At 44.7% G+C, this 23,008-nt stretch overlaps 1 protein-coding gene across 1 annotated transcript in view; it reads left to right on the top strand.

Moving 5' to 3' along the window:
- Nucleotides 1–23,008, top strand: part of VIPR1 (vasoactive intestinal peptide receptor 1) — a 114,072-nt gene that overhangs the window by 64,306 nt on the left and 26,758 nt on the right. Inside the window, exon 3 of the mRNA XM_070729964.1 lies at nucleotides 12,639–12,746. Coding sequence (XP_070586065.1) covers nucleotides 12,639–12,746 — 108 coding nt within the window. The remainder of the gene's footprint in view (nucleotides 1–12,638; nucleotides 12,747–23,008) is intronic.

Here is a 23,008-nt window from a genome sequence, read left to right as displayed (position 1 = left end):
CACGCATGCGTAGATGGCGCCGGGCAGATCAGCTGCTGGGCGGCTTCCCTGGGTCTTCCCCCTCTTGCTGGCGGGAGGGCGAGCGGCGGGCATCAGCGAGGAGTTTGCATGGGCGGCGGGGAAACCCCAGCGCCACTTCCCAGCTGAGTCCTGAAGCCAAACGCGGAAGTTCGCTTCAGGACTCAGCTGGGAAGCGGCGCGAGCTAACGGCGTGGGCGGGCGAAGGGCGGGGTGCGCGGGCAGGCAGGCGGCGGACAAGCGGCGGGCGGACAAGCGGCGGGCGCGGCAGCAGCGAGGAGTTTGCGTGGGCGGCGGGGAAACCCCAATCTTCGGCTCCTCGCTGCTGCGGCGGAAGTAAAAACACCATCTGCGCATGCGCAGATGGTGTTTTTACTTCCGCACCGCTACTTCGCGAAAAACCGATCATCGCGAGGGGTCCTGGAACGGAACCCTCGCGATAATCGGGGGACCACTGTATATATGTGTGTGTGTGTCTGTGTCTTTGTGTGTCTTTGTGTGTGTGTATATATATATATCTGTGTGTGTGCAACATATTTTGCTGATAATGAAAGGAAAGGGAGATTAGTATAGATCTATTTCAAGCTATTTTGCTCTCATCAGCTAGCCATACCCTTACCGGGATTTGAACCTGAGCAGGCAATGCGGCTGATTTAGGAGGCCTTAGCAGCTGGGACTGTTGCTCAACTCTGCGGGCAGAAGGAAGAAAGAGGGGAATGGTCTTCTCCAAGATGACAAAATTGAACGCGTCCAAAGACGGGCTACAAGAATGGTGGAAGGTCTTAAGCATAAAACGTATCAGGAAAGACTTAATGAACTCAATCTGTATAGTCTGGAGGACAGAAGGGAAAGGGGGGACATGATCGAAACATTTAAATATGTTAAAGTGTTAAATAAGGTCCAGGAGGGAAGTGTTTTTAATAGGAAAGTGAGCACAAGAACAAGGGGACACAATCTGAAGTTAGTTGGGGGAAAGATCAAAAGCAACGTGAGAAAATATTATTTCACTGAAAGAGTAGTAGATGCTTGGAACAAACTTCCAGCAGACATGGTTGGTAAATCCACAGTAACTGAATTTAAACATGCCTGGGATAAACATATATCCATTGTAAGATAAAATACAGGAAATAGTATAAGGGCAGACTAGATGGACCGTGAGGTCTTTTTCTGCCGTCAGTCTTCTATGTTTCTATGGGGACCTCCCTTAGACTGGGAGTTGGGGGAGGGGGTTGGACTAGATGACCTCCCAAGTCCCTTCCAATGCTCCGAGTTCTCTGATTGATTGACTAACAAACAGACGCTGCTAAAATTCGAAATTCCAGGGGATCATAGCAGAACCCAAGGTTTCGAATCCGAGGCATTCTGTTAGCTGAAGATGTGAGTCTGTTTGGTCCAATGGGGAAGGCAGCAGTTCAGAAATCAGGTGGTAGCGAATTCTAGTCCCACCTTAGATACGAAAGCTATCTGGATGATTTTGGGCCAATCCCCAGGAGATTGGTGAGTTCTAGTCCCGCCAAAACGGTTGCAAGTAACTTTTTCTAGTGCCCTTGTAACTTTAAAGGGTTACTAAACATTGAAAGTGGAGGATCTCACTTTTATTCATTAAGTTGTCATGCTGAAGACAAGGGATAATGGAGAAACACAACAGAGCTTCTGGCTTTTTTTTCCATTTTGCAGCAAGAATATGCGGGGATTTTTCTGCCTTGCAATAAAAACGTGCAATAATTCTTTTAGACAAGTGGGGAATAAATGTCTGGCATGGGAAAATAACCCGTGGAAGACAATACACGAGATCTCTCAGCCTTCGAGGTGGCCCGGACAAGAAATCTATACCGGGAGTATTAACACTGCTTTCCTTGCAAGGAGACTGTAAAAGAAAAAAAACCCTTTATAAGTCTGAAAGGACAATCCTTCCACTCGGTGGTCTCCAACTAGTTACCAGGATTGGATTAGGGATTTTTACTCTGTATCCAATTTTGCCTGAAAACTTCTCTCGTTTCCTTCCTTCCTTCCTTCTTTTATTTTCCTTCCTTTCATCTCATACCTTAATTTCTCCTTTCCTCCCCTTCCCATCCTTTCTATCTTCCTTCCTGTTTTCTTGCTTCCTCCCTTGCTTTCTTCCCTGTCTGTTCTACTCTCCTCTTTTCTTTTTCCTTCCATCCTTCATTTTCTTTCTTTTCTTTCCTTCCTTCCTTTCATCCTCTCTCGCTCACTCACTCCTTCCTATTTCATTTCACCCTCCCTCTCCCTTCTTCCTTTCCTTCTTCTGTTTCCTTTCCTTTTCCTTCCTCCTTCTTTCCTTCTTTTCCTTTCCGTTCCTCCTTTCTTTTCCCTTCTTTCCTTCTTCTGTTTCCTTTCCTTTCCTCCTTTCCTTTCTTTCCCCCTTTCCTTTCTTTCTCTTCCTTTTCCCTTCCCTTTCTTTTCCTTCTTTCTTTTCCTTTCCTTCTTTCCTTTCCTTCTTCCATTTCCTTTCCCTTCCTCCTTCTTTCTTTCTTTTCCTTTCCCCCACTGCATGTTGCAAATAGAATGGAATGGAATAGAATAGAATAGAATTTTATTGGCCAAGTGTGATTGGACACACAAGGAATTTGTCTTGGTGCAGATGCTCTCAGCGTACATAAAAGAAAAAGATCCATTTGTCAAGAATCATGTGGTACAACAGTTAATGATTGTCATAGGGGTCAAATAAGCAATGAAGAAACAATCACTATTAATAAAAATATTAGGATACAAGCAACAAGTTACAGTCATACAGTCCTAAGTGGGAGGAAAAGGACGATAGGAATTATGAGAAAAACTAGTAGAAATATAAGTGCGGATTTAGTAGAAAGTCTGACAGTGTTGGGGGAATTATTTGTTTAGTAGAGTGATGGGGTTCTGGAAAAACCTGTTCTTGTGTCTAGTTGTCTTGGTGTGCAGTGCTCTGCAGCCACGTTTTAAGGGTAGGAGTTGAAACAGTTTGTGTCCAGGATACGAGGGGTTATAAATTATGCACAGATCTCAACCCATCCATCCAAAATGTGGAGCAGAATGAAACCAGCTTTAATGTGGGAGGAACTGGCAAAAGAGCAAAATGGACCAGATCCAGTTAAGGACATGGAGAGAGAAAAAACACCTGGGGAAAAAAATGACACAGAGCTGGCGGCAGTGGTGGAGAGCGGGATGAGGGTGGGGCACTTGGGCAGTGGCAGGAAAGAACCAGGATCCCTGGCCACCCATATCCCACACCTCCAGACTGGGGAGACAAATAGATGATCCTCTAGATAGAATTCCAGTAGCCAGTAGTTCCACTAGCTGAACTCCTCCATTTCCAATGAATAAAACTGCATTTAATTATCACAGAAGGAAGCAGCAGAATCTCCCAATTCCTGAAGACATATACAGTTGTGCCTCTACCTACAAACGCCTCTACTTAAGAACTTTTCTAGATAAGAACGGGTGTTTTTGCCTCTTCTTAAGAACCATTTTACACTTACAAACCCGAGCCTCCGAAACTGTAACCGGAAAAGTCAGGGAGAAGCCTCCATGGGGCCCCTCTAGGAATCTCCTGGGAGGAAACAGGGCCAGAAAAGGCGTGAAGAAGCCTCCCTGGGGCCTCTCTAGGAATCTCCTGGGAGGAAACAGGGCCAGAAAAGGCAGGAAGAAGCCTCTGTGGGGCCTCTCTAGGAATCTCCTGGGAGGAAACAGGGCCGGAAAAGGTGGGAAGAAGCCTCTGTGGGGCCTCTCTAGGAATCTCCTGGGAGGAAACAGGGCCGGAAAAGGTGGGAAGAAGCCTCTGTGGGGCCTCTCTAGGAATCTCCTGGGAGGAAACAGGGCCGGAAAAAGCAGGGAGAAGCCTCTGTGGGGCCTCTCTAGGAATCTCCTGGGTGGAAACAGGGCCGGAAAAGGTGGGAAGAAGCCTCCGTGGGGCCTCTCTAGGAATCTCCTGGGAGGAAACAGGGCCAGAAAAGGCAGGGAGAAGCCTCCATGGGGCCCCTCTAGGAATCTCCTGGGAGGAAACAGGGTCGGAAAAGGCAGGGAGAAGCCTCCATGGGGCCCCTCTAGGAATCTCCTGGGAGGAAACAGGGTCGGAAAAGGCAGGGAGAAGCCTCCATGGGGCCCCTCTAGGAATCTCCTGGGAGGAAACAGGGTCTGAAAAGGCAGGGAGAAGCCTCTTTGGGGCCACTCTAGGAATCTCCTGGGAGGAAACAGGGCCGGAAAAGGCAGGGAGAAGCCTCTGTGCGGCCTCTCTAGGAATCTCCTGGGAGGAAACAGGGCCGGAAAAGGTGGGAAGAAGCCTCCGTGGGGCCTCTCTAGGAATCTCCTGGGAGGAAACAGGGCCAGAAAAGGCGGGAAGAAGCCTCCCTGGGGCCTCTCTAGGAATCTCCTGGGAGGAAACAGGGCCGGAAAAGGTGGGAAGAAGCCTCTGTGGGGCCTCTCTAGGAATCTCCTGGGAGGAAACAGGGCCGGAAAAGGTGGGAAGAAGCCTCTGTGGGGCCTCTCTAGGAATCTCCTGGGAGGAAACAGGGCCGGAAAAGGCGGGAGAAGCCTCTGTGGGGCCTCTCTAGGAATCTCCTGGGTGGAAACAGGGCCGGAAAAGGTGGGAAGAAGCCTCCGTGGGGCCTCTCTAGGAATCTCCTGGGAGGAAACATGGCCAGAAAAGGTGGGAAGAAACCTCTGTGGGGCCTCTCTAGGAATCTCCTGGGAGGAAACAGAGCCGGAAAAGGTGGGAAGAAGCCTCTGTGGGGCCTCTCTAGGAATCTCCTGGGAGGAAACATGGGAAAAAGCCTCTGTGGGGCCCCTCTAGGAATCTCCTGGGAGGAAACAGGGCCAGAAAAGGTGGGAAGAAGCCTCTGTGGGGCCTCTCTAGGAATCTCCTGGGAGGAAACAGGGCCTTCACCTTCCTGTGGTTTCCCCAATCGCACACATTGTTTGCTTTTACATTGATTCCTAGGGGGAAAATTGTTTCTTACAAACTTTTCTACTTAAGAACCTGGTCTCGGAACGAATTAAGTTCGTAAGTAGAGATACTACTGTAGTCCTCAACATATAACCGTTCGCTTAGTGACTGTTCGCAGCACTGGGGAGAAAAATGACTTGTGACCATTTTTCACACTAAACAATCATTGCAGCATCATATGTTGAAAATTCAGATACTCGGCAACCAGCTCACATTTATGGCCATCGAGGTTTCCCAGGCTCATGAAATTCTCCTTTTGCGACCGTCTGACCAGCCGGATTCACTTAACAACGGCAGTGAGAAAAGTCAGAAATTTCGGCCTCAATTGTCGCCATGAGCCGGGCTGCCTTCTGCAGCATTGTGCCTATCCTAAAAGGAGCCTTATTTCTTAAGCTCGTTCCAAAGGCATTTTAGAGAGTCAGACTCTTTATCGATCGCCTGGAGAACAGAGACCCTGGTCCAAGTTCATTGCCTCTCCTCTCGGATGACCTGCAAAAAATCCAATATTTGCTATGGGGAAGATTGATGGTGTGGGAAGCCTCTCCCCACTTACGCACACTTCGAAAAATGAAATATTTTTGAAAATATTTTTTAAAGGCAGAATATTATATTTCTCTAATGGAGAAATATGGCACAAAGCAGCCTTCAAGTCTTTCTGAACAGCCCACAGCAAATGCCAACACTTAAGAGCTTATTAAAAGAGGGGAAAGACTAAGTATCTAGATGGCTCTATTCACAAACCAAGCGAATACTGGTAGTCAAAGCACATTCAAGACAGGATATTTCGAAACTCCTTGTAACAAAGTTTGACAGCTAACAAAGCTGTATTTAGCTTGTTCGGGCCGATTCGGGTGAATTGGTAATAACAGGCAGGGGTTTTTACTTATCGCCGCTACTGCTGTGATGTGTGCGAATGGAGGCTCAGGGAGGGCAAAAAAAGGGCCTACTGGAAGTTCAGGAAGGTGGGAAACAGGTAGGTTTCTGGCCTCCAGAGGTCCTCTGGAGCCAGGAGAGACCGTTTTTACCCTCCCGGGGGCTTGAGTAAAGCCTTTGGAGCCCAGGAAGGGCAAAAACACTCTCCCGCTATGATGCAGGAGGCCGACTAGGCCACACCCACCATGGCCACGCCCATCCAACAACCAGGCAGCAAACCGCTTGCTAAATTTTTTGAATCCCACTCCTGCATTCAACCCTTTAGCCAGCTACACCAGAACCGCAAACTCTGGTGGTTCAGTTTAATCAATAAATGGGCAAAGAACGTTATCTAAAATCCGGACGATAGCATTTGGAAAGGAGGTAGCACAGGATGAATGATATACTGTATACCAGAAATAATTGGATAAATAACTAGAAAAATTTGATTAATTGGACTAAGAATTTGGCATTTGATTTCTGAATTGCATTATATTTTAATTTGAGGCATGTAAATTGGAATCTGTGTAAGGTGTGAAAAAAAAATAAAAAGTTTATACCCCAAAAATAAATAAATAAGTAAATAAATCTAATCAGCCTCCATTTTATTTCCTGTGTCTTTCTCCCCTCTTGGAACCGAGCCAGATGGATTTTCCGTCCAACATTGTGTTATATCATCCTGCTACTAAATGACTATTTTGTTTATTATTTTTTTAGCCCGGCAATAAAAATAGTTGACAGTCCAGAAAGAAAAGCTTGTGTTGGGGACTACAAATTGCCTTCTCTCAAGCTTCTCCGGTAAAAATTCAATATTTGGCTTGGCTGAGTAACTTATCCTGGGATTTTGCGTTTCGCAGGCTGAGTCAGTAAGTAAACAGAGATACGGAGTGTGAAACCGATCGATATCTGAAGCGGAGGAAACTCGGGCAAGAATGTTGTTCATTCACTCACAGGAAGTCCTCGACTTATAGCCACAACAAGGTCCAGAATTTCCGTCGCACTTCTAAGCGAGATGCATCTTATTTTATGGCCGGTTTTGCCGTGGTTGTTAAGTGAAACACACAGTCATTAAGCAGATACGACGTCCCTTGAAGCTGACTAGGAAGGTCATAAATGGAGATCACATGAGATCAGAGGACTGACACTGTCATAAGTACGTGTTGGTTGCCAAATTTGTCTTAATTTTGATCAGGTGACTACGGGGGATGTAACTGCAAGGACGGGTTGCAAGTCACTTTTTTCTGTTCCGTTGTAATGTTGATCGGTCGCTAATCAAACAGTTCTAAGGTAAGGAGTAGCTGTACCGCGGATCACACCTGTTAATGTGGTGGAAGTTTACTGCAACAGCTGTAAAGCCAAGTCCATTGGGAAGACAGGTTGTCTTGCTTAGCGACGTACATTCCTGACTCAATTTTGGTCTTAAATTGAGGACTTCCTGTAACTGTAGAAATCTCTGTTCATTAGAAGAGCGAAGAGAATTTGGGAGTTCCTCTCGCTTCAGATTTTTTTTTTTAATCGAAGACTGGGTCTCCAAATGAGGCAAGTTTTAGACTTGTGGACTTCAACTCCCAGAGCTCCCATGCTGGCTGAGGAATTCTGGGAGTTGAAGTCCACAGGTTTTAAAATGGCCGCTTGGAGACCCCTCCTATAAGACCTCCAAAAGCTTGGATGGAGCTGAGCTGGAACATTTTGTGGAAGGATCTAGAACAGGGGACCAACTCTGCAAATAGAGGCTGTGGAGATTCAGCCATGGAGGTCTGGTGGGGATCTCATGGCGGGGATCTCATACTGGTAGTCAAGATCTCATACTGATGGTGAGGATTTCATACTGATCCCAGGGTGGGGAATCTTACACTGATGATGGAAATCTCATGGTTGGGGAATCTCATGCTGATAGGGGATCTAATAATAATTACATTTGGATCTTGTGGGATTTCACCACGGGGATCTCATACTGTTGATGGGCATTTTGTGATTTCACAGTGAGGAATCACTGGTGGGGGATCTCAGTGATTGTGGGGATCTTGTGGGGATCCCATGGTGGGGAATCTCATGTTGGTAGGGGATCTTGTAACAATTATGTGGATCTTGTGGGATTTCCCCATGGGGATCTCATACTGGTGATGGAGATTTTGTGATCTCATGGTGAGGGATCATTGGTGGGGGATCTTGGTGATTATGGGAATCTTTTAGTGGGGATCTCATGGCGGAAACCTCAAGAGGAGGAATCTCTTATTGTGGCTAATCTACTGATTGTAGGGATAGCGCAGTATGATCCAGTATTGTGGGGATCTCGTGGGGATCCCATGGTGGGGAGTCTCATGTTGGTAGGGGATCTTGTAACAATTATGTGGATCTTGTGGGATTTCCCCATGGGGATCTCATACTGGTGATGGAGATTTTGTGATCTCATGGTGAGGGATCATTGGTGGGGGATCTTGGTGATTATGGGGATCTTTTAGTGGGGATCTCATGGCGGAAACCTCAAGAGGAGGAATCTCTTATTGTGGCTAATCTGCTGATTGTAGGGATAGCGCAGTATGATCCAGTATTGTGGGGATCTCGTGGGGATCCCATGGTGGGGAGTCTCATGTTGGTAGGGGATCTTGTAACAATTATGTGGATCTTGTGGGATTTCCCCATGGGGATCTCATGCTGGTGATGGAGATTTTGTGATCTCATGGTGAGGGATCATTGGTGGGGGATCTTGGTGATTATGGGGATCTTTTAGTGGGGATCTCATGGCGGAAACCTCAAGAGGAGGAATCTCTTATTGTGGCTAATCTACTGATTGTAGGGATAGCGCAGTATGATCCAGTATTGTGGGGATCTCGTGGGGATCCCATGGTGGGGAGTCTCATGTTGGTAGGGGATCTTGTAACAATTATGTGGATCTTGTGGGATTTCCCCATGGGGATCTCATACTGGTGATGGAGATTTTGTGATCTCATGGTGAGGGATCACTGGTGGGGGATCTTGGTGATTATGGGGATCTTTTAGTGGGGATCTCATGGTGGAAACCTCAAGAGGAGGAATCTCTTATTGTGGGGAATCTACTGACCGTAGGGATAGCACAGCACGACCCAGTATGGATCCCATAATGAGGATCTCATACTAGTGGTAGAGATCTACTATTGATTAGGGGGATCTCGTGGTGGGGATCTTGTACTGATGAGAGATCTCATAGTGATGATAGGCATTTTGTGGGATCTCATGATGGGGGGTCTGATACTGCTGGCAGGAATTTCATGGTGGGCACCTGCTATAGATGGTGGCGTTTCTGTCTCTCTTCGGGAACTGATAATAAACTTATTTCAGGCACAGGACACAGAATAACAGAGTGGGAAGGTGCCAGAAGACTAGAAGTCTATTGCTCAGGCAGGAGACTCTATATATCATTTGAAACGAAGAATGTCGGTCCAGCCGCTTCTTTAAAAAGCTCCCGTAGACTGAGTAGTCACAATATTTGGAGATATTTCTCATTTCTAGACTCGCCACCCAGTTGGTTATTCTGGGCTACTTTTATCACTAAACCAAAAAAAAAATGAAAAACCTCCAGATGTGTTTACACAACACCCTTGGGTGACAGAAGCAGCTCATTTTTCAAGATTAGCTCAACCGACTGGATCACAAAATAGGCTAAAACACACACACACACACAGAGGGGGCAGGAAGGGAGGGAGGAATAAACAAATTAATCCAAATTTAGCCAGTGAAGCTGCTTGGTCCTCATTTGACCCCAGGAAGCATGTTGTGTGTCACAAATAGAGTCACTCCCTGCCCTTTACAGTATACACCACAATTTCCCTCCCTCCTTTCCATTGGAAGAGTTGGGAAAACTTTGGACCAGAAACGCAAGCATGCAAAATATGTTTTGCAAGAGGTTGTTGGACTCATATCCTGGTAGCCCTTGACTTCTTATGACCACAATTCAGCCCAAAGCTTCTGTCTGTAAATGAGTCCGTGGTTCAGTAAACTTTCTTGCCACAGTTGTTAAGTGAATCACTGCAGCTCTTAACTTAATAACACGGTTGTTAAGCGAATCTGGGTCACCCATTGACTTTGCTTGTCAGATATTTATGATGGCCACTGAGTGTCTGACTGTTGGTCATGTGACCTTGGGGATGCCACAAAAGTTGTAAGTGTGAAAAACGGTCATTGCTCACTTTTTCCCCCCTGTGATGTTGTAACTTGGAACAGACACTGAATTAATTGTTGTAAGTAGAGGACTACCTGTAAAAACTGAGCAATTTGCAAAGTCCTTGTAAGGATGTGGTTGGTTGGTTGGTTGGTTGGTTGGTTGGTTGGTTGGTTGGTTGGTTGGTTGGTTGGATCAATGGATGCTTGTCAGAGGAGTGATTGATCATTCCTGTTTTTCAAGGCGCAACTCTTCCAACCTTTGGACAAGTCAGAGATGGCTCGCCTCCTTTTTCATAGTATTCTTTCCAAAATTGATGGAAATGAATGTTTGCAGCTCAAACATGAACGGTGGGGGGTCTTTTGTGCTCTCTGAGCTTGGTGGTTTTCTTGCAGGCATTTCATGACCCAACTAAGTAACATCATCAGTGCTAGAAAGGAGGGGCTTTCTCTTTCTCCCTCTTTCTCTGTCTCTCTTTCTCTCTCTCTCTCTTTTTCTCCCTCTCTCTTTTCTCTCTTTCTCTCTCTCTCTCTTTCTCTTTCTTTCTTTCTCTCTCTTTCTCTCTCTCTCCCTCCCCCTCTCTCTTTTCTCTCTTTCTCTCTTTTCTCTCTTTCTTTCTCTCTCTCTTTCTCTCTTTCTCTCTCTTTCTCTCTTTCTCTCTCTCTCTCCCTTCCTTCCTTCCTTCCTTCCTTTCTTTCTTTCCTCAGTATTCCACAACTTTGTGGTTTTCACTGGGGCCAGGTTCTAGTCTAGTCCCATCCATAAGCCACTGGCGTAACTTTAGGTGGTGCAGTGGCAGGGGTGGGCTACTGCCCGGAGAGGGGTGGGGGGACGCAGTGGGGTAGTAAAAATGGAGCTCCACCCCAGAGCTCCCAATTTACACTGAAAGATGTTGAAAGAAAATGCAGGGCGTCCTGCATAAGCCATGCCCATAGTGTGGTAGTAACAATTTTGGTAGCCCTTCACTGCGCAGTGGGTAGAGTGCAGTACTGTACTACAGTACTGCAGGCCACTAAAGCTGATTGCAGGTCAAGTGTTCAAATCTCACCACCGGCTCAAGGTTGACTCAGCCTTCCATACTTCCGAGGTGGGTAAAATGAGGACCCGGATTGTGGGGGCAATAGGCTCTGTTAAAAAGAAGTGCTAATGCTAACATGTTGTAAGTCACCCTGAGACTAAGGAGAAGGGCGGCATTAAAAAATTGAATAAATAAATAATAAATAAATAAACTTTGGGCCAATCACCAGGACAGTGAGTTCTAATCCCGCCTTAGGCAAAATAGCCACCTGGGTGACTTTGGACCAATCACCAGGATACTTATTTATTTATTTATTGCATTGGTATGCTGCCCCTCTCCGCAGACTCGGGGCGGCTAACAACAGCAATAAAACAGTATATAAACTAATCCAATACTAAAAACAGTTAAAAACCCATTGTATAAAAACCAAACATACATACAGACATACCATGCATAAAATTGTAAAGGCCTAGGGGGAAAGTGTATCTTAGTTCCCCCATGCCTGGTGGCAGAGGTGGGTTTTAAGCAGCTTACGAAAGGCAAGAAGGGTGGGGGCAATTCTAATCTCTGGGGGGAGTTGGCTCCAGAGGGCCGGGGCCACCACAGAGAAGACTCTTCCTCTGGGTCCCACCAAGCGACATTGTTTGGTTAACGGGACCCGGAGAAGACCCACTCTGTGGGACCTAACTGGTTGCTGGGATTCGTGCAGCAGAAGGCAGTCCCTGAAATATTCTGGTCCGGTGCCATGAAGGGCTTTATAGGTCATAACCAACACTTTGAATTGTGACCGGAAACTGATCAGCAACCAATGCAGACTGCGGAGTGTTGGTGTAACATGGGCATATTTGGGAAAGCCCATGATTGCTCTCGCAGCTGCATTCTGCACGATCTGAAGTTTCCGAACACTCCAAAGGTAGCCCCATGTAGAGAGCGTTACAGTAGTCGAGCCTCGAGGTGATGAGGGCATGAATGACTGTGAGCAGTGACTCCCGGTCCAAATAAGGTCGCAACTGGTGCACCAGGCGAACCTGGGCGAACGCCTCCCTCGCCACATCTGAAAGATGTTTCTCTAATGTGAGCTGTGGATCAAGGAGGACGCCCAAGTTGCGGACCCTCTCTGAGGGGGTCAATGATTCTCCCCCCAGGGTAATGGACGGAAAGATGGAATTGTCCCTGGGAGGCAAGACCCACACCCACTCCGCCTTATCAGGGTTGAGCTCTGGTCCCACGTTAGGCATGAAAGCCAGCTAGGTGACCTTGGGCTCATCACCAGGAGACAGTGAGTTGTAGTCCCACCTTAGGCATAAAAGCCACCTGGGTGACTTTGTGCCAATCACCAGGAGATTGGGAGCTCTGGTCCCGCCTTAGGCGTGAAAGCCAGCCAATCACCAGGAGACAGTGAGTTATAGTCTCGCCTTAGGCATGAAAGCCACCTGGGTGACTTTGGGCCCGTCTCTCCCTCTCATCTCAACTGATCTAACAGGGTTGTTGTGGTAGGTAAAATGGGGGGGGGGAGATGTATTAGATACATTCACCCTCTTGCATTGTTTATTAAAAATAAATAAAAGCAGAATTTATAAAATACATAAATATGTGTTATCCTTTTCCCACAGGTTGTGAAAATCTCTGGGATAACATTAGTTGCTGGCCCGCCGCAAATTTTGGGGAAACGAAAGTGTTGTCCTGCCCAATCGTTTTCACCTACTTTACAAAATTTAAAGGTAAGTTAACTTGGACATTTCCCCCCCCAACAACTGTATTTAGTCTCTCTGTAAGGTGTGTAGCCCCTGATTTCCGGCCTTCTTTCCGGCCGTTTTCGCTCTCCCCACGTCGAAAATGGGCGAACGGTCCAATTTGTAGTTCGCTTCTGTCAGAGGTCTTCAGGAACTGTTTCGGCTTTGGACAGCTGCAGCCAGGCCTTGCACAACTCAGCCCATTCCCTCTTCAGCCGTGAAGGCCCCTCTAGCCGATAACAGAGTTCTGGATTGATCCGGAGATCTACTATCGGCTACACAGGCCTTCAGGAAAGCCTTCACAGCTGAAGAGGGAATGGACTGAGTTGTGCAAGGCCTGGTTGCAGCTATCTTAAGCAGTGATGGGCTCCTATGAGTATGGTCAGGTATGCAGAACCAGTAGAAAAAATTTGAATTTTCTTTCTTTTTTTCTCTACTGGGCTTTTCTGGGTTTTTCCTATCGCAGTAAATGAGGTTGAATGTGTATAAATTGAGAAGAGCAGTGTGCGCATGCGTGTGTGTATACATACACATACAGTTTATGTAGTAGATAATGTACATTTTTGTGTGTATGTACACATATCTTTCTTTTTAAATTAACTTAAATATTAGATTTGTTTATATTGTTTTATTACTGTTGTTAGCCGCCCCGAGCCTACGGAGAGGGGCGGCATACAAATTTGATTAATAAATAATAAATAATAAATAAATATGGCATATATACATAGAATTAAATGGTATATTTTGGATGTTCAGTAATAAAATGTTGAAGACTCATCTCTGTTGCGAGGCGTTGTGTCTTCTGACCTCTGTTGTATGATTAACTGGGTTGAATGTGTATGATTGTGTACTTGGTGATTTTATGACACTGTATATGCCAAAAAATATCAAACATCCTAAGGAACCCAAAAGATAAAATCCGACTAGAACACCAAGGAATCTATGAAATCCCTTGCAAAACATGTGCAGCCACATACATTGGACAAACCAATCGAAGAGTGAGCGCACGCATTGCAGAACATGAGAATGCAGTTAAAAAAGAAGAAAAGACTTCCTCCCTTGTCCAGCACATTAAAAAAACAGGGCACGAAATTGACTTTGGAAAAACTAAATTACTTTCCAAAACAGAAAATTTATACAGAAGAATTACTAGAGAAGCTATAGAGATTGAGAAACGCCCCCTATGCATGAATAAAAGAGATGATACGTCCCGCCTACCAGAGATTTGGAAACCAGCCTTAAACAAAAAAACATATCAGAATAATCACCATATCAATCTTTCAAGTAAGTGTGATTCCACCAACCAATCAAATCACTAAAACATTGTCACCCAATCTATTTGCTACATTCAAACCAAATCTCCACCCCCAACACTATATATAAGGAAGAAATGGCAGTTACAAACATTCCATATTTACAGCAACACGAAGCTTAAAACTTCAGCCTGATGATGGTGAATGTGATTTCACCGAAACGTCGCATAGACATGCAAAATATTACACAGGGCAAAACCCTAACTCAGAACAATCTACACATATATATTAATAATAATAGTAATAGTAATAGTAATAATAATAATAATAATAATAAATAGAGAGGGGAAATTGTATCTCTTTGCTGCAAGGAAAGGCCAGGTACCCTAACCCTTGACGTGAGTGACGTCAAGTTGGCCACCTTTAAGCCAGTCACATGATCTTTAAGCCACCACCCCCAGTCACATGATCATCAAGCCACCCCCACCTGGCCACATGGCTGACAAACCACACCCACAAAATAAGCCACGCCCACAGTGTGATAGTAAACACTTTTGCAGCCCTTCACTGATTTTAAGGTAAGTAATAGGGCAGCTCCATTTGTTTCCAAACTTCTGATTGACCCGTTTGCCCATTTTTTGCCATCCCCAGGCTTCATGGAGCTTTCCTGAAAGTTGGGGAGAGCAAAAAACAGCCCAATGGGCCTACTGGAAATTTGAAGGCTTCAATGAAGCTTTTGTGCTTGCACAGAGAAGTACAGGGCATTGCATTATGGCACAGAAGGCCTACCTCTTCGGCACTACGGGTGCACCTTCTGAGGACCATTGCAGCCGTGTGTGTGCCCGGTGGATGTACGGGCACCTGACGGCACGAGATTTGGCTGCTGCAGCTTGTGCAGCAATTGAAATCTCGCGTGAGGACGTGTGTGCGAGTGAGATTTCGTGATTTTCGCTGATATTTTTGCTTCCGCGCATGTGCAGAAGCAAAATATCGGGGGGGAAACGACAAAATCTTGCTCGCACGAGTGTCTTCGTGTGAGATTTTGCTCATTGCACAAGCGCAGCAGCCAAATATTGTGCATTGGTGCGCATGTGTGCGCGCCGCTGCACACACCTCCAAATTCACTACCGGAACATAGCACCTTCCCTGCATTATGGGTGTGGACCCGAGCCAAAAAAAGGGTTCACCATCACTGATTTAAACCATAGACTTTGTGCAAACTCTTTATACCATGATAACCCATCGCTGGCGGACAATCTTGACTGGCATATAATCATCCCAGAACAAATTGTTGGTGGTGGTGCGGAAATATGATATAACTTGATGTGAAGGCGGAAATTACCAGCGGCGTCCTCCAGACCTTCAGGAAAAAGCTATGAATATCATACATCTTAAAGACTGTCAAAAGAGCAGCCTTATCATTAACAGGCAGCTGTTTTGTCCAAAGGGATAGGTTTTCCTCACACCAGGAGCCAATTATTAAATTATCCTTAGGTACGAAGAGGAAAACAATTTAGCTATAGCGTTTAGACTTATATACCGCTTCATAGTGCTTTTACAGCCCTCTCTAAGCGGTTTACAGAGTCAGCCTCTTGCCCCCAACAACCTGGGTCCTCATCTGACCCACCTTGGAAGAATGGATGTTGGCCTTCTCCAGGTCCTGTCAACCAGACAATGTTGCCTGGCGGGGCCTAGGGGAAGAGCCTTCTCTGTGGTGGCCCCAACCTTCTGGAATCAGCTCCTCCCGGAGACTTGCACTGCCCTTACTCTCCTCGCCTTCCGCAGGAGTCTTAAGACCCATTTATGTCGCCAAGCTTTGGGCAATTAGATCTTGGCCCCTGGCCAATAAATGTGATCTATGACTGAGATTTGAATTTGTTTGTTTGATTTTTAATATATCAGGTTTTTAACTTATGTACTGTTTAAATTACTTATATTTGTCTTGGTATTTATACTGTTTTATATTATATGCTGTGAGCCGCCCCGAGTCTTTGGAGAGGGGTGGCATACAAATCTAAATAATAATAATAATAATAATAATAATAATAATAATAATAGTAGTAGTAGTAGTAGTAGTAGTAGTAGTAGTAGTAGTAGCAGCAGCAGCAGCAGCAGCAGCAGCAACAGCAATAATAATAATGGGAGCCTGAGTCAACGTTGAGCCAGTGGTGAGATTTGAACTGCTGAACTACACCTAGCAGTTAACTGAAGTAGCCTGCAGTGATGCACCCTAACCACTGCTCCAGAAGGTGAAGGGTATTGAATTGTGGGGTCCTTGGTCCTTGGTGTTCTTTCAGCTTGGTGGTTTTCTTGGAGACGTTTCATGACCCAACTAGGGGACATCATCAAGGGAGGGAGGAGGGAGGGAGGGGAGGAGGAGAAGGAGGGGGGAGCTTTGGGGTCCTTGGGGTCCTCTGAAATTGGTGGTTTTCTTGCAGATGTTTCATGACCCCTCTTTTTCCCACATGGCCCAGTTTCATTCCGACTCTGATAACTTCTGTGAGGTAAAAGAAAATGGCTGCCACCCCCACCCCCGATTTGTTCTTTTGTAACAATATTGTGGCCACCACCACATCACTGGCATCTGCCTGCCCTATAAACAGTTGGGGCAGGTCTGAATGTTTCAACACGGGTTCTATGGTAAATGGAGACTTTCCCTCTCCTCCCAATCCCCACATTATTGTTCTAGTTGTGGCAGGCCACAAGTGTCTAACTCAAATTGATGGCTTCGGCCTATCACTCAGTTCGGTTGCTTGGCAATTGACTTGTGTTTATCCCCCCCCCCCGAGTAATTTTTTTAATTTTTTTTCTTCCACATCATATAATACAAAAAGCCATTTACCTTCTCTTTTGTTACAATAAAATAGTTCTGAATTAGTACATCTTATATAATCAAATTATACATTCTTAAATCCCATCTATTTAATTTCGGTTATCATCATATAGAAGGCCTCAAGAGTTGTTAATCTAATCCTACGTAGCTTCTGCTCTGGAAATCTCACACTACTTACCAGAGCTTACAAAACTTTTGCCAGACCCATCCTCGAATACAGTTCATCTGTTTGGAACCCATATCGCATCTCAGACATTTTCACACCATTGAAAATGTCCAAAGAAGAGCCCTTTACTCCTCCACTCGAAATAGAATACCCTACGAAACTAGACTTACAATCCTGGGTCTTGAAAGCTTAGAACTACAATGCCTTAAACAAGATCCAAGTATTGCCCATAAGATCATATGCTGCAACGTCCTGCCTGTCGGCGACTACTTCAGCTTCAACCACAACAACACAAGAGCACACAGCAGATTCAAGCTTAATATTAACCGCTCCAAACTTGACTGTAAAAAATATGACTTTAGTAATCGAGTTGTCGAAGCATGGAACTCATTACCGGACTCTGTAGTATCATCCCCTAACCCCCAACATTTTACCCTTAGACTGTCCACGGTTGACCTCTACAGATTCCTAAGAGGTCAGTAAGGGGCGTACATAAGCACACTAGAGTGCCTTCCGTCCCTGTCCTATAGTCTCTCCTATATCTCGTATTTATTCTCTACTATATCCTCTATAACCTTCATTGTGTATTATTGTTTATTGGACAAAATAAATAAATAAAAATAAATCACACAGCCCTTATTCCATTCTTTCTAATTTCGTCATCCAGATAAATCTCCATTAATGTCTAATTAAGTCCATCATTAATATTCCTTAAACCAGTGTTTCCCAACCTTGGCAACTTGAAGATATCTGGACTTCAACTCTCAGAATTCCCCAGCCAGCGAATGCTGGCTGGGGAATTCTGGGAGTTGAAGTCCAGATATCTTCAAGTTGCCAAGGTTGGGAAACACTGCCTTAAACTATTGGTAAAATCAATATCTTTCAGATCTTATAATGTTAATATCAAAGCCGTAGTGCCTTCCTCCCTCTTAGTAAAGTCAATTGACTCGTGTTTATGATGGTCACAGTCTTTCCTGGGGTCACACGATCCACTTTTGCGACCTTCTGATAAGCAAAGTCAGTGGGGAAGCCAGATTCGTTTAACCATGTTAACTAGCTTAACAACAGCAGTAATTGGGATGAAATGGGACGAAAACCTGCCAAAAACAAACATCTCACTTAACGACAGAAATTTCGGTCATAAGTCGAGGACTACCTGTAATCTCCAGATGTGGTTCGACTCTGCAAGATACATAAGAACATAAGAATATAAGAAGGGCCATGCTGAATGGGGCCAAAGCCCATCGAGTCCAGCATTCTGTGTCCCACAGTGGCCCACCAATTGTTCATGGGGGTCTTGAGCAGAAAGAGAAGGCAAGACCCTCCCTTTCCCTTGACCCCCAACAAATGGGACCCAAGGGAATCCCACCTGCCTCAACCAACATAGAGGCGGTACTTGGAAATCCATTTCAATAACCACCTATGATACACTTGGCATCCATGAATCTGTCTAATCCTGCCTTGAAGCTATCCAGGCTGACAGCTGCCACGACCTCTTCTGGAAGGGAATTCCATCAACCAAGGACCCTCTGGGTGAAGAAATATTTCCATATTTCGATGATCTACTGACCTTTGGCACTACTCATTGTCTTTCGCTGGCTTCCTGCTAAACGATAGTAATACCAAATACTTCCCAGAGACCAATAAGATCACACAAATTTGGCCTCCTCCAGGTCCCATCAACTAAGCAACGCAGGTCTCTGTGGCTGCCCCGACTCTATGGAACCAACTCCCCCCCCCGATGTTCATATTGCTCCCACCCTACTGGTTTTCCATAAGACCACTAAGTGCCAGCAGGCCTAGGGGACATGAATACTGCTATCTGATTCGATAGGCATGTATGTTTGGTTAATTGGATGGCTGCGGGGGATTTTATTGTTTTTATTATTTTATTGTTTTAGTATTAATATTAATATTCTTTTATTATTGTATTTTATTGTGCATTATATTGATGTAAGCCACCCTGAGTCCTACAGAACTGGGCAGCATAGAAGTCAAATTAAATTTAAATTTAATTAAATAAAAAATTAAATTTAAATTTAATTAAATTAAAAATTAAATTAAATTTAATTTAATTTAATTTAATTTAATTTTTTAATTATCAAATAAAATAAAATTAAATTAAATTAAATTAAATTAAATTATGTGATCCCCTTTTGTACCCTGAAAAGCAAAATCAATGGGGAAGCCAGATTCACATAACAACTGTCTTGCTAACCTAACAACTGCAGGGATTCATTTAACAACTGCAGCAACACTGTCGTAAAATGGGGCAAAACTCACTAAACTCTTGCTTAGCTGTGGAAATTTGAAGCTCCATTTTGATTGTTAGTCGAGGACTATCAGGTCCATACATATATACACAGATATATGCAGCCCACCGCAAAACAAAATGGGTTCATTTAAGAAACATCACATTCGCTTAACCATGGGTTTATTATTTTTATGACCACCAAGCTTACTTAATGACCAGCACGGAAAAAAGTTGTAAAATCGGCTTTAGGTACATGGTCACCTGCTTTAAGAAGCATCGTGACTGATGGCCAAAATTTATTTTTGTTTTGTTTTGTTTTATTACTTGCTTATGTACTTATTTACTTACTTATTTACTTACTTACTTACTTACTTACTTACTTACTTACTTACTTACTTACTTACTTACTTACTTACTTACTTACTTATTTAAATTTATAAGCCGCCCTACTCCAAGTGGACTTGGAATGGCTTACAGGAATAAAAGGCACAAATAAATACAATTATAAAAATACAATATAAAACCCCCAGTAATAAAGATTCATACTGGCTGGAGCAGAATATAACGCTCAATGGCCTGAAGCCTGTTGGCAGAGCCATGTTTTTAAGGCATTTTGAAAGGCCATGAGGGTGGGAGCCATACGAATCTCCAGGGGAAGTCGGTTCCATAGGACTGGAGCCACCACAGAGAAGGCCCTTCCCCATGGCTCCGCCAAGCGACATTGCTAGTTAGGCCAATAAAATATTATTTGACAGTGCCATAAAAGTGCTATTTTTGTGTAACACACCCACACACCCATTCTTGTGTAACACACACACACTCAGTGCCACAGAAAAGGCTATTTTTGTGCAACACACCCAAATAATAAAATATTATTTGACAGTGCCACAACAAAAGTGCTATCTTTGTGTAACACACCTACATTATTTGCAGCTGCCACCTCCGGCTCTGTATCTAATATCACTGTATAAAAACTTGGTTTTTATCCCACTCAACAATTTCTCCTTTTTTCTCCCTTCGGCCCCGAAGTTTACTTCGCTCTCTCCGCATCGCTATTTCTGTGTTGAATGACAAACCAGGAAATGCCACAATCCCTAACTCAAACACACACAGATCGTTGTGTTCTCCAGATTCGTCACCCCGCCCCCGGACTAATCATTGTGATCCCTACAAGATGGTGACAAATCTAAATATTTCTTCTGCGCTTCCCAGTTTTGAGTTTTTTGCATTCCAATTCTGAGATCCTTGGGAGCTTTGCTCACATTTTCTTGGGGTGGGGGAGAAAGGTTGAATCGAGCTGAATAAAGAATTTAATGCAGAGCATATCCAAATAAAACGACCTCTGAGTGAAGGAAAATGTACATTTTTCCCAGAATAATGTTGCATAATTCAATCTGGGCCGGTCACGGGGAACAAAGCCCATCTCTCACCAAAATATATGAATAGAATAGAATAGAATGGAATGGAATGGAATGGAATAGAATTATTATTATTATTATTATTATTATTATTATTATTATTATTATTTTATTAGATTTGTACGCCGCCCCTCTCCGAAGACTCGGGGAGGCTCACAACAGTAATAAAAAACAGTATAACAATGGAACAAATCTAATAATAAAAATTATATAAAAAAACCCCCAACAATTAAAAACCATACAGCACATACATACCAAACATAAAATATAAGAAAGCCTGGGGGAGATGTCTTAGTTCCCCCATGCCTGGCGATATAGGTGGGTCTTGAGTAACTTGCGAAAGACAAGGAGGGTAGGGGCCGTTCTAATCTCTGGGGGGAGTTGATTCCAGAGGGCCGGGGCCGCCACAGAGAAGGCTCTTCCCCTGGGGCCCGCCAAACAACATTGTTTGGTCGATGGGACCCGGAGAAGGTCAACTCTGTGGGACCTTATCGGCCGCTGGCGCTTCCGGAATAGAATAGAATAGAATAGAATAGAATAGAATCTGGAGGTCAAAAATGGCCTGTTTCCAAGTGGGGAGGCCATTTTCACCCTCCCCAAGCTCCTAGAAAGGCTCTGAAGCCTGGAGAGAGCGAAAAACCGACGTACTGGGAGAAGGGGAGTTCACACGCACATAGAAGGGGGGCATGAAATTATGGGTTTGAGCACATGCATGTGTGACCCCCACCCCCAGTGCTACCCTTTTTGGCACATGAATCAAAAAAAGGTTCGCCATCACTGGGCTATTCTGTCCTTTATGTGATACCTGGTAAGAACCTCAGTGGTGCGGTGGTGCAGTACTGCAAGCTACTTCGGCTGAGCACCGACCGGACCGCTAGCAGTTTGGCAGATCGAATCTCACCACCTGCTCAAGGTTGACTCAGCCTTCCATCCTTCCGAGGTGGGTAAAATGAGAACTCAGATTGTTGGGAGCAACAGGCTGATTTTGTAAACTGCTTAGAGAGGGCCATAAAGCACTGTGAAGTGGTATATAAGTAATTTAATTTAATTTAATTTAATTTAATTTAATTTAATTTAATTTAATTTAATTTAATTTAATTTAATTTAATTTAATTTAATTTAATTTTTAATTTAATTTAATTTTTAATTTAATTTAATTTAATTTAATTTAATTTAATTTTTAATTTAATAATTTGATTTGATTTGATTTGATTTGATTTGATTTATTCATGCATGCCTTCATTCATTCGTTTGTTTATTTATTTATTTATTAGATTTGTATGCCTCCCCTCTCCGAAGACTCGGAGCGCTCACAACAGGAACACAAAATATGAACCCAATGATTAAAAAAGCAGAACAGTTAAAAAAGCCCTTGATTAAAAACATTCATGCAACCCAAACAAACCATACATAAATGGAGCAGCCAAGGGGAATCAATTTCCCCATGCCTGGCGGCAAAGGTGGGTTTTTAGGAGTTTACGGAAGGCAAGGAGGGTGGGGACGGTCTTGATCTCTGAGGGAAGTTGATTCCAGAGGGTCGGGGCCGCCACAGAGAAGGCTCTTCCCCTGGGTCCCCCCCAGACGGCATTGTTCTGTCGACGGGACCCGGAGAAGGCCAACTCTGTGGGACCTAATCGGTCGCTGGGATTCATGCGGCAGAAGGTGGTCCCAGAGATATTCTGGTCCGGTGCGATGAAGGGCTTTATAGGTCAAGACCAACACTTTGAATTGTGACCGGAAACTGATCGGCAACCAATGCAGACTGAGGAGTGTTGGTGTAACATGGGCATACCTAGGGAAGCCCATGATTGCTCTCGCAGCTGCATTCTGCACGATCTGAAGTTTCCGAAAACTTTTCAAAGGTAGCCCCATGTAGAGAGCGTTATAGTAGTCGAGCCTCAAGGTGATGAGGGCATGAGTGACTGTGAGTAGTGAGTCCCGGTCCACATAGGGCCGCAACTGGCGCACCAGGTGAACCTGGGCAAACGCCCCCCTCGCCACAGCTGAAAGATGGTTCTCTAAAGTGAGCTGTGGATTGAGGAGGACGCCCAAGTTGCGGACCCTCTCCGAGGGGGTCAGTGATTCCCCCCCCCGGGGTAATGGACGGACAGATGGAATACTATTGCTATTGGTTATGTGTGTCTTTTAGTTGTTGATTGGAGTGTTGGTGGCTGGCTATTAAGTCATTGGCTGTTGTTTCCTTGTGCTGCCAAGTCCTTGGCTCCAACGTACCTTATAAGCCGGTAAATCAGCATTCCTGTTGATGGACAAGCGGCTTGTTTCCCAGGCTTCAATTTTGGCTGTTTTTGTACTTGCTTCCCCAACA

Source organism: Erythrolamprus reginae, chromosome Z (genome assembly GCF_031021105.1).
Source record: "Erythrolamprus reginae isolate rEryReg1 chromosome Z, rEryReg1.hap1, whole genome shotgun sequence".
Taxonomy (NCBI): Eukaryota; Metazoa; Chordata; class Lepidosauria; order Squamata; family Dipsadidae; genus Erythrolamprus; species Erythrolamprus reginae.
This window is presented reverse-complemented; position numbering and strand designations above follow the sequence as displayed.